Source organism: Aulonocara stuartgranti (assembly GCF_965226115.1).
Source record: "Aulonocara stuartgranti genome assembly, chromosome: 14".
NCBI lineage: Eukaryota > Metazoa > Chordata > Actinopteri > Cichliformes > Cichlidae > Aulonocara > Aulonocara stuartgranti.
In genome coordinates this window covers 6,507,838-6,519,846 of record NC_138950.1, presented here as the reverse complement: position 1 = coordinate 6,519,846, position 12,009 = coordinate 6,507,838, and the positions used below count along the sequence as shown (strand labels likewise).

Here is a 12,009-nt window from a genome sequence, read left to right as displayed (position 1 = left end):
CTGTTCCAGGTGAAGTATATAATCCGTGAGGGAAGAGTTGCGTATTATTTAGTAAATTGCGGACAGGTAATTGTCGATTTTTTTTATTCACACCCTCACTTTTGAATAGATTTTTTTTAGTTTATGAACTGTGTTACATGCATAATAATAGACTATTGTTTTACACAATTATGTATTTTTAAAAACATATAACTGTATTAATTTGTTGGGCCTATAGGCCCATCATATACTTCCGATACACAAGTCTCTCTCATTTTAAGAAAAAATAGAACCATAAAATAGTACCTTACTTTTGTTTATAGTTTATAATGCTTGTGCATTGTGCAATAATCTAACATGCACCAATGCAATATGATGCCACGCAAAAAAATTGTTTTTCATTTTATGAACTTAATTAATTACATATTCAGTTCATTTTTAAAGAGAAAATTAATGTCAAACATCAATAATGTTATTTAAATTGGGAAAGATGGGACCAAATAAGTAAGGAAATCAGGGCGTTTCAGTTCACGAGACTTGGACACGTGGTCGGATTTGTGACTGGGCTTGTCAATCAATAACGTCATCACGTAACCTCTACGCACTCCGCCCCATTGAGAAGCGTTTCCGCCAAGATGGTTGTTGGTGCCTTTCCTATCGCCAAGCTCCTCTACCTCGGAGTGAGGCAGTTGAGCAAGCCTGTGGCTAACCGGATAAAAGCTGGAGCCCGGAGGAGCGAGTTCTTTAAAACTTACATTTGCCTGCCGCCGGCACAGAGTGAGTAATTTGAGCTAACGGCTGCTAAAGGCTTAGAGTTCAGTCCAGTCACCTCTGACGGTTGATAAGCATGGGGAGGCGCAACAACCAATGATAATGAACCTGAAATGACTGTTATCCAATCATCTTTCAAGATATATTTCTTCGACCAATAGCAGCCAGGCAAGGTGTAAAGGGCGGGTCTTGTCTGTCATTGAAACAGATTGTATTAGCCTTTGCTATGAGGGCACGGCAGGACAATTGTTGTCCAAACGCCCTATTCAGAATGTGACACTGACTTTAATTAGACAGAAATATGCTAAGTGGACACTTAGCTCTATTGTTTAGTCATTCAAAATACTTCCCAAGTAAAGATTACTGTGTATATCATGTTGTGTTTGTTACTGTGTGCAAATTAAAAAGAAGTCACAGTTTTTCTTTAAAGATAGCAAATTTAAGTAAATTAATGCATCAAATCGAGCTTTTATGAAAAGGCGCTGCAGAAAAAAGGGCACGGTATTATTTGTTGACTGAGTAGATAAAATGCAATTAAAGTTTGATTAGATTTAAAGGTGGTCTTATCTTCATATATGATGGCTGAGTGAAGCAGAAAGGATTTTACTCCGAACTGTGAAGGTGTAGTCATACTTAGAGCTGTCAAGGGGTGGAGGAGGGCCAGAAGCAAGAAGGTGAAATGGAGGACACACCAGCTTTTGAGGAGTCTGAGCAGGGGCAAAATGACAACACACAAAATTTGTTATGGACAAGAAATATTATGTAAGCTAAGGCTCTGAGGGATTTGGCTTCTCAGTTGCTATACAGGACACCAGTGACTGTGAAGGGATTCATCTTTACGTGGCAGCCTTCTTGCATTCTGTTTAAGAGACTTCTCATTTTGCAGGGGGCTTTATTCTTTTCCCACTTATAACTGACATCAAGATAATTTGTCTCCTTGATGGACTGCTGAATCTTGGAGAGTCTCTTGAATTATTAACTAGTAAATGTGGATCCTAAGTCATGTGGTGACCACAGATATACGGAAGAATGTTTCAGTTTTAATGAACCTGGTTGCCTAATTTCTGTGTAATGTACCAAGAGCACCACTGATTCTGTGGTTTTGGGCAGTGTTGTCCTGTTTTCATGTTTTATTCTAAAAAAAATTCTAAAAAATTTCAACCCAATTTCAGTATGGTATTAAGGCTACTTTCTCAGCTGGGTAGAAGATTATAATAAATCAAATCAAATCACTTTTGTAAATGATAGTGCAATGATGACATGCATCTTTAACTATAAATGCAGTTTCTCCTGTATTCACAACCTTTGACCAGATTAGCTGATCCTTTTGATGAAAAATTGAACAGGACCCAAACATATTCAAAGTCTTCTTTCCTTATATACTGTATGCTCCTTGTTCCAACAGTTTATCACTGGATTGAGATGAGAACAAAGATGCGGATCATGGGCTTCAGGGGAGCCACCATTAAGCCGCTGAACGAGGAAGCGGCAGCAGAGCTGGGCGCCGAGTTACTGGGGGAATCAATCATCTTCCTCATTGGTGGTGGATGCATGGTGTTAGAGTACAGCAGACAGGCGGCTAACTCTCGCCGTAAAGAGGAAGAGCTGAACGAGACCCTCATAAGCCTACAGACGCAACTAGCAGAATTATCCCTAACGACAGAGACTCTAAGTGCGCAGCTGAGAGAGGTCAACAGGCAAATGCTGTCATTTCCTGTTCCCACCAAAAAGTAACAAATTTAGTTGTTTGCTATACAGCAAGGCACAATGTCGGGTTGTGGGATGAAGGAGTGAGTGCAGGTGTACATGTACAGCCTCATAGCTTTGAGCTGGGTGGAAGAGGTTGATATAAGTATATCACTGCAATGCGGATTTGGGTGCTATTGTTTGCTCGTGTTCTGAGCAACTAGTTGTAAAAAAAGGAATTGCTATGATATTCATAGTGAATTTCACTGGCTGACCTTGTATGTTCATTGTAAAGTTGACTGAGTGTATATAAAAACTTACAGTACAATAAAGTGGTGACCTTAAAGTTGATATATACATATATATTTTTAACAGCTTCAGCATATTCCTTTATTTGTAATTCAGTGATCCTCGTAGACCTTAATCACTTTGGAAATACTGAATTATATGATTTTTTAAATACTAATTATGAGTTACTATTAATGGAAAAAAAAAAAAAAAACAGAACCAGCTCATATCACTGGATAGTTTTTGAGAGAATCTGCCCCTGTACTGTCCATAAAATTCCATGTTGTAATTGCTGGTTTTTAATTGGATATATGGTGACAATTGGAAAAAAAATTGAAATAAAATGATATGTTGGCTGTTGATAGCGTTTTTGTTATGTTTAATACGAAACAAGAGAACAAAACTGAAAGCACCTCCAGAGTGGATAATGTCCCGCGTCTTCACATTACTGTAAAACTACAGTACCCAAGATGACGTCAACTTAAACACTTCCTGCTTTGGAACGCTCCAAGTGCTTAACGCGTATCATACAGAACTTTGTTTTTTTCATCTAAGATTATATGGTACAAATTAGTTAATGGTAAACTCGCGCTATTTGGTAGCTCAAAGAAGTGCACCCCAGTGTTTTTGCAGTAGAATAATAAATTCAACCAAGCGGCTCTGGTTAACTTCCGGTTCTGAGTTTGGGCCACTTTGTGGCGCCAGGGGGCGGTAGCAACTCTTTCAGTCTTCTAACACGACTTGCCCGCGCAACTTGGGTGAAAGGAGGTAGGCCTCAACCTTGTTTTGTTAATATATTCCGCTTTAGTACTAAACTTTAAGCGGACTGCACAGTTCATTTTCTCCTGGACTTGCGTGCAGACATAAAGTATGGGTCGCAGCTTGCTTATTGTCTGAGTTAAAGTTTCTTCCCTTGCAGCGGCTGTCGGTGCGTTAGCTAATGCTAGGCTAAGAAGGTTAGGCGCTCAGCGAGATATTTAGATGAGTAATAGCATTAGCATCTATTTTAGGAATAGTTTTGTCTTGCAAAGGGTTGTATTGGTAACGGCTGCAATAAAACACGAGTTTAATTATTCACAGACGTGTAGTGGAACACTGTATATTCTTACAGAATCTGTCCAGCGTTGCTAGCTTAGCTAAACGGCTAACGCAGCCTATTTGGCTGTGGGCACGGTGCCGCGCAGCAGATAACATTTGAAAGTTATAGGCAGTGTTTTTAGCAGTACCTGAACATTTCCTCCCAATTTTTGTAGCAAATAAAGACAAGAAGCACCAAGCAGATATCCAAAATCACAATGAGTGTTGACGTGAAGAAACTGAAAGTCAATGAGTTAAAAGAAGAGCTCCAGCGCCGTGGCCTGGACACCAGAGGCCTGAAGGCAGACCTCGTAGAGAGGCTGAAAGCCGCTCTGGAGGCTGAAGCTCAGGCTGATGCTGGTGAGCAAGAGGATAAAGGGGATCAGCAGCAGGAAGAGGAATACGGTGATGACTACCAAGACAATGAAGATGAAACGGATGCACAAGAGCAGCAAGGTAAAGTATTATTTCATTAAACATTTCACTTCCATGAAACTAGTTTTATTACGTTGTTTTGGACTTTGATCCAGTTTCTGCCCTTTGCTGATATTACATTTTAAGCACTTCACTGTACTTAAGTATAAATTAAAGTTTCAAAGTTGGGAAATGTCAACAAACTTTTCACTTTACAAACTTTAGAACACCTAAACTAAGTTTAAAAATTTTACATTTCCAGATTCAGAAGCAGCTGAGGACTATGGTGGTGGTGATGAAGCTGAAGGTGATGCCCCTCAAGATGAAGATGAGGGCCGAGATTCAGGTGGTTACTATGAAGAAGAGGAGGCAGAAGGTAACCCCTACGAAAGTCAGACTCCTTCAGACTCGGGTCACAATGTGCCCGACTTCACAGCAGATGAGGATATTCAGAAAACTGACATGATGTCTGAGGAAGAGACCAAGCCTGCAACAAAGGAGGAAGTGGAGGAAGAGAATGAAGAGGAGGAGAATGAAAAGAATAGACAAGGTAATGTTTCATTACTTTTATTACTCAGTTGATTTTTATAGTCTTGTATTAATCTCTGATGGCACTGGTTGAGAATAGAAACGCTTTTCAGAGATTCAAGTTTTACTGCTATTTACTGCCGACATGCAGAGGTGGCACAATGACAGTGATCTGCTTAAACTAAATGATGCTAAAGGTAGTGTAAAATTTTCCTCATGGACTTTGGCCATACAGTAAAGACATGTAAACCCAACACTCAAACTGCTCTCATACCTAGTAGAAAAAATTCAACAACTTGTTTTCATGTTAAAATGTGTTATGTTTGTTCATGTCTAATTATAGAAGTTAAAGTAGAGGTCAAAATGGAAGATGAATCTGAGGGTGCAGGTGAAAGGCAACAAGATAATCAGCATGACCAGCAGCATGGGCAAGATACCGCAGGCCAGCCAGAGCAAGTCAAAACTGAAGATGAGAGAGGTGGACACTATGGACGTAAGAGGCCGTATGAGGAGAACAGGGGCTACAGCTATTATGAGCACCGTGAGGAGAAGAGGTGGGCTTCTACATGTTTTTCTAAGTTAACTCAACTGTCTACACTCGGAATGGATAAGGCAAAGTGTATGACAATAAATACTCTGGTGTTATTGTACAGATCCCGAACACCTCAGCCTCCTGCTGAAGATGAAGAGGAGAACATAGATGACACTCTTGTTACAATTGATACATGTAAGTATGGTACATTAAATAGTGTGTGAACAAACTAGTGTCAGTGTGCTGTCTATGGTTGTTTATAAATATCAGAGACAATAGGAAGTTGGACTGTTGTAGCAGACACAGTCATTTATTCACTACATGCTTTTGTTGATGGATTACGTGTAACCTTTTAAATATATGTATGCTCTGCTCTAATCTACAGTGATAATGAGCGCCCACTATTGCTGCAGAGATGTAGACTACCATCTTATGACTGATATAGATGAAGTGTTTGATGCTTTGTGCTTAACTCTTTGGTTTTCAGACAATTGTGATTTGCACTTCAAAGTTTCCCGTGACCGCTACAGTGGTTATCCACTGACCATTGAAGGCTTTGCTTACCTTTGGGCTGGGGCACGAGCAACTCATGGAGTCACCCAGGGACGCGTGTGCTATGAGATGAAGGTAAATGGATGCGTTTGTCTAAAGGCTTAGTAGTTTTAAAGCTAGACAGATGATTCGTGCTGATGAGGTCAGACCTATTTTATGAAATTTTACCAATTTGGTATTGGGGAAACTTTACTATTAACAAGCATTATCGTCAAATGTAAGAATAGCATTAACCCTGTTGGCCTTTAAACCAATGTAGCTGAAAACACAATTTTTATAGAAGCTCTGGTTAACTTTTCTTTTGTTTTGTTTGTTTTTGAAATAATGTCAAGTAATCCTTCTGGTTCACACACACACGCACGCATATATGTATTAGGCAAACAAAAATCTTACTCTGATTGTGTTTGACTTTTGTTTTTTTTAAAGATCAATGAAGAAATTCCTGTGAAGCACCTCCCCAGCAGTGAGCCTGATCCCCATGTGGTCAGAATTGGGTGGTCTCTCAACCACTGCAGCACTCAGCTTGGTGAGTGAAGCATCTGTCACAATACTCAACATGATGTTTGCTCGGTCAACTAATAAAACAATTGTTTTAATCCTGCAATGTTTTAGGCGAGGAGCCATTTTCCTTTGGATATGGAGGAACAGGAAAAAAATCCGTTGACTGTAAATTTTCAGACTTTGGTGAGAAGTTTGGCGAAAATGATGTCATCGGTTGTTACATTGTAAGTAATTGATTCATTTTCTCTAAAGCTTATCACATAAGAATTTCACACATTTCTTTAATAATGTATTCTTTATTTTAGTTATTGTGTTTTTATTCAGTAATTATGGTAGTAATCTATCATAATGCTCGCATTTTGCATATTTTACAAGTTGAGACGTTTTCTTTGCTTTGTCACTTTAAGGACTTTGACAGTGGTGACGAGGTGGAGATGGGCTTCTCTAAGAATGGAGTGCATTTGGGTGTGGCTTTCCGGACAACCAAAGAAGCCTTGGCAGGCCGTGCCCTGTTCCCTCACGTCCTGGTTAAGAATTGTGCGGTTGAGTTCAACTTTGGACAGAAGCGAGAGCCTTACTTCCCCCCACAAGAGGGATACACCTTCATCCACAATCTGGAGATGGAGGACAAGATCAGAGGTACTAAAGGACCTGCCAGCAAGTCTGAGTGTGAGGTAAGTTAGCAGTGAAATTGTACTATACAGTACATGAGGTTTTTGCCCCCAAATCTTCTGTTGTTTTGGGGAGACTAAATGCTTGATTGTTAATTGGAAGTTAGCCACAATTTGTAAATTTAATTGTAAGCAAAATAAAAAATTGATGTAGCACTGATCAGAGGTTTTTTGTTTTGTTTTTCCCCCCAGATTTTGATGATGGTTGGCCTCCCTGCCTGTGGAAAAACCACTTGGGCCTCAAAGCATGCAGAGAGTAACCCGGACAAGAAGTACAACATCCTGGGCACAAATGCTATCATGGACAAGATGAAGGTTGGTTTTGTTTGTTGTGGGGGTTTTTTTTTCTTCATTACATTGTGAATGTTGGTTCTGTTCAAAGTCTTTATTTATTTTCAAACAAAGATTTTAAAATGTATTCCTTTTTCTCCAGGTCATGGGTCTGCGCCGCCAGAAGAACTACGCCGGGCGCTGGGATGTTCTGATACAGCAGGCCACCCAGTGTCTGAACCGGCTGATTGAGATCGCCGCCCGCAAGAGACGCAACTACATCCTCGATCAGGTACTGCCCCTCCAGTTACACTCTGCTTTAATACTCACCACAGTCAGTCAATGTGCCCTGATGATCACTCTCTCTCTAATGGACTATTTATTTATCTTTCAGGGGGTCTCTGTGTATTATAGAGTAGAAGAAGCATTGATCTCCCTCTTGTCACTTGCTTGTCATGCATTGTAAACGAAAATGATTAATGGCTCTCATAAGTGACAGAATATGTTATGTTTTCATCCCGCAGTATATTGCACTTGCTATTCCCTGTCATAATACAGTATTGTTTGTCTTGTGAATTTCAACAATGTACAAGTAAACCATGACTTTGTAAAGATGTTGAGAAACAAGTAAGCTCTGACTGGTGAGTAAGAAAAACACCTTCTGTTGCTAATTTAATAAGACAGAGTTGATAGCTTTTTAAAAGCTATTTTTTAAGTGAGATATATGGAACTTTTGAGTGTGTTTTTTAATAAATTGACCCCTAAGGTAAGTACTGACTAACAGCCTTTTAGATTTTCAGATCTTTGAGCTCAGGAAATGTGGGAAAAAGGTAGGTGGGTCTGATGGTGGACTGTGGCTTTTCTGTGGAAACTGTGAGTATTTGCAGGTAGGTTATATATGTGTTGTCTGGAATGGGACAAGAGCTCGTATGAAGAAAAGGTGAGTAAAGGTAAGTCTGAGGGACCCATGAGACTAGCAAGCGGTTTTTGAAGCAGCATGTGCTGTGGTAAATGGTGCTTTTCGGACATGTTTATATTCGATAAAAGTTGTAAAGTTGGCACTTTAGACACAGAGTGTTTTCTTTGAGGTATGTGATTTCTTTGTGTGTATATTAAGGAACCGAAATCCTATTTTTTTTTATTTTTTTTTTATTTTTAAGCTTTTGGCATATATTTAAAGCTAAATTGGTTACTAATAAGAACTTGTATAAGCTTCTCACTGTTAAATTGTGAGATCATATTCATTACAAATTTAACTGACATTGGCATTACTTAGTTGTTTGTTGGTCAGTGGAGACCCCACTGAGTTCTGCTGGATGAAGAGAGAGATTGTTTGAAGTTAATACTGTGAGCTGTTTGCTGTTTAAAGTGTCCTAACCGCAAGTCTTCTATTTGAATGTCATAGCATGGCGCAGTTTGATAATTGTGCTTTGGCAGTTTTAATGTCACCTAAAAGCCTAATTTAGATAAAGCGTAATTATTAAGTGTTTGTTATTTAGCTGTAGTCCTGATTTGAAACGAGGGTTTTTGAAGCATTTTCATTCGGTTTTGAGTTCTTACACAGGCAGCAAGGATTATGGAAAAAAATTTGATTTATAATGTGGCTACATTTGACAGTTGGCACTGTCATCAAAGCAAAATGTAACCATGAGTCGTTCCTGCTGATCAGTGCTATGGAATATTTTGGGAGAAAAATCTAACAGCAGTAGTTTATAATACTGAAATTAGGTTGTTCAGAGCAAGATATGAAATATTTATGTATTTGCTATTCCACCTGGTGACTACTGCAAACTATCTCTACATTTATAATCGCTACATCGCAATAGAAGAAGAATTAACTGAATTGAAAATCAATTCAATCGAAATGGTAACTGTAATATACCTTTCGGTATTGTAACTGTTCATCTAGGGCATATTTAAGTTCTTTTAATGTTTGAGGTAAATACAAAATACTCACAGCTTCTCTCAGTTACTGCTCTGCGTAATTGTAGCAGTGCTTTTGAAGCATATTTACAATCAGCACATAGTCATTGAATGAACACAGAATTGAGTGCGCGCATCTTAGCGTTGTCTGACAAAGCAGAAAGTTTAGTCAGCACGGGGTCCCTCTATTTACAATAACTTTCTTTAGCAGTCACTGGGTACCTGGACGCACAGACCGTGAGGTAAGTCTGTGGAGTGACGAGAGGCCAATAGTACCTGAGTAAAAACGTAGACTGACGTCCAAGCCAAACCTCTCTCACTTCATTATTGCAGGGTTCCAGCTTCCTTCCAGTGGAAAGCCATTACAAATAAACAATAACAAACAAGCTTCTACTTCTTTCTTGTCACCATTGCTAGACAAATGTTTATGGATCAGCAAGGAGACGAAAAATGCGTCCTTTTGAAGGTTTTCAACGCAAGGCTATTGTAATTTGTCCCACGGACGAGGATTTAAAAGAACGAACATTAAAGCAAACCAATGAGCAGGGGAAGGATGTGCCCGATCATGCTGTGTTAGAAATGAAAGGTAGGAACGCTGTGGAAACAATAAATAAAACACCAGATCTACTTTTTTTACTTTTTTTCTATGTGTTGTCTCTAAAATCAAACTTGGAAGATGCCCCCTCCCCCCTTCCCTCATCATAGCCTTTGGCCAGATATCAGACCTGGATATTTTTTAAAAAGTCAACATGAATCTGATTCTTATTTTTTGCCCTGTATCTACCACTTGCCATTCAGCTTACTTCTGATGCCCTGCAAACTGAGATTTCGGCTTTGTAATAGAACCAATACTGCGCAATTGGCTTCCATGAAACGAATGTTTCCAAATGACACATTTACATGCATATGTTTTTGTAAGTTAATTTGTAACACTCTCACATCAGCTGTCCTTGGTTTGCAGAGCTGTTTCCTCTTCTCACCAACTTTTTAGTTGTCCTTTGTCCCCCTCCCCACCTTTACTGAAGTCTCCCTCCTCTCCTGTGTCTGTTTAAACAAATGTTTCCTCCATGTTCCCTTGGAGGTAATTTTTGTTCCCTTTACCCTACCATCTGCTTCATTATCTGCTCTTAGTTTCTCTGATGTACTTTTCCCCTGTACAATAGTAATTAGTTTTCATTTTGTCTTCCGGTGGTGTGGCTGCTTTGGTCTTCACTACAACCCCCTCCCCCTCTTTCTCTCTCTCCCATCCTTTTTTTGCTGGATGGGCTGTCTCTTTCCTGTGGTCATCACTGCCACTCTTGAAGCCAACTTTACTCTCCCTGAGCCTTGCGACTTCCTGGAGGCAGTGACGTACGTCGAGCTGCAGCGCGACGAGGCTGAAAAGTTGATGAAGCAGTACAATGAGGAGGGCCGCAAAGCTGGCCCACCCCCTGAGAAACGCTTTGATAACAGGTCTGGTGGGTTCCGTGGCCGCGGAGGTGGTAGCTTCCAGCGGTATGACAACCGTGATGGAGCTCGTGGCAGCTACCAGAACCGCAGTGGGGATGGAGGCAGTGGATACAGAGGAGGTAAGAACTCTTAAATATTATTTATTTTTTGATAATTTCAAACTAGAAAGTTGGAACTTTCAGGTTAACATATTTTTCCTGAACACTTAATGATCTCAGTTTAACAAATGTTGCACCTGCTTTCTTCCTTTGACTTTTACGTTGGCACAGCATTTTTGTAAAATAAAATTGTTCAATAAATGTCTGTAGATATTTCATCTTTTTGTTGCGTTTTACAGGCTACAATCGTGGCAGCTATAACCAGAACAGGTGGGGCAACAGCTACCGTGACGGAGGCTCTGATGCACGAAGTGGATATAACCGCAGTCAGCAGTCAGGGGGAAGCTACAGAACTGCACCCTCTTACAACAAAGGAGGATACAACCAGGTACTTAATATGATTCATTTATGGATAAAACACCATAAATTATAAAATGGGGGAAAAAATTATATCATTGTATTCTTCTTCACCCTCAGGGCTACAGCCAGAGCTACAATCAAGGGTACAACCAGGGCAACTACAACCAGAATTACTACAGCAACTACAGTCAGTACCCAGCATACAGTCAGAGCTACAGCCAGACACCTGCCACTGGTCAGACGTACAACCACCAGCAGCAGCAACCACAACAGCAACCACAACAGCAGCCACAGCAGAGCTACAACCAGCAGTATCAGCAGGTACCACTAACGTCCATTTTTGGCCCTATGAACTCAGGCCGTTACTTCAATAGAGCCCAGTGGCAGAAATCCTAATGAATTCACTTTAGTAGTAATCGATCTGATGGTGGCCAAGTTTTATCCAAAGTTTTCACTGTAGAAAAACTGAATCACAAAGTTCACAACTTTAAAACAGTGTTCAGCCTTTTCTTTCTTTCTTTCTTTCTTTCTCCACCTTTAAGGCTTTGGAAAGGGTTTAATGATCATGAAGTATCTCAAACTTGTAAACATACTTTTAACTCTAAATGCTTCTTGCTTTGATTTACAGTATGCTCAGCAGTGGCAGCAGTACTACCAGAATCAGAACCAGTGGAATCAATATTACAGCCAGTATGGCAGCTATCCTGGACAAGGCAGCCAAGGCTCATCTTCTGGTTCCCAGTAGCTTCCTTCCTGCATCTGTACCTGCATCCACCTGTGTCCTGAACACCTCTGATAACTGCAGAAGATTGATTTTTGTACAGTCCCACATTGTGTCTCCAACCATAACATCCTCCATCTGATTTAACACAGTAGCCTTCATTTGCCATCAATCCGTGTACACCTAAAT

General features: G+C 40.0%; 2 protein-coding genes across 2 annotated transcripts; both read left to right on the top strand.

Annotated features, from left to right (window-relative positions):
* Positions 1-66: 66 nt before the first annotated feature.
* Positions 67-3,086, top strand: opa3 (outer mitochondrial membrane lipid metabolism regulator OPA3). Its single transcript, XM_082502977.1, has 2 exons — positions 67-756; positions 2,156-3,086. The coding sequence occupies exons 1-2, from the start codon at positions 615-617 to the stop codon at positions 2,482-2,484; spliced, it is 471 nt and encodes a 156-aa protein (XP_082359103.1). The 5' UTR covers positions 67-614; the 3' UTR covers positions 2,485-3,086.
* A 300-nt stretch (positions 3,087-3,386) lies between these two features.
* Positions 3,387-11,965, top strand: hnrnpul1 (heterogeneous nuclear ribonucleoprotein U-like 1). The gene is made up of 16 exons (XM_082502967.1): positions 3,387-3,492; positions 3,978-4,257; positions 4,478-4,765; positions 5,087-5,297; positions 5,397-5,470; positions 5,763-5,902; positions 6,254-6,353; positions 6,440-6,552; positions 6,736-7,002; positions 7,192-7,314; positions 7,433-7,561; positions 9,610-9,778; positions 10,497-10,760; positions 10,979-11,127; positions 11,217-11,420; positions 11,728-11,965. The coding sequence occupies exons 2-16, from the start codon at positions 4,020-4,022 to the stop codon at positions 11,842-11,844; spliced, it is 2,586 nt and encodes an 861-aa protein (XP_082359093.1). The 5' UTR covers positions 3,387-3,492; positions 3,978-4,019; the 3' UTR covers positions 11,845-11,965.
* Positions 11,966-12,009: the final 44 nt, after the last annotated feature.

Coding starts and splice junctions, on each gene's coding strand:
- opa3 (XM_082502977.1), top strand. CDS start 615: ATGGTTGTTGGTGCCTTTCCTATCGCCAAGCTCCTCTACCTCGGAGTG. Junction 757..2,155: donor TTGCCTGCCGCCGGCACAGA/GTGAGTAATTTG, acceptor TTGTTCCAACAG/TTTATCACTGGATTGAGATG.
- hnrnpul1 (XM_082502967.1), top strand. CDS start 4,020: ATGAGTGTTGACGTGAAGAAACTGAAAGTCAATGAGTTAAAAGAAGAG. Junction 4,766..5,086: donor GAATGAAAAGAATAGACAAG/GTAATGTTTCAT, acceptor GTCTAATTATAG/AAGTTAAAGTAGAGGTCAAA. Junction 10,761..10,978: donor AGGCAGTGGATACAGAGGAG/GTAAGAACTCTT, acceptor TGCGTTTTACAG/GCTACAATCGTGGCAGCTAT.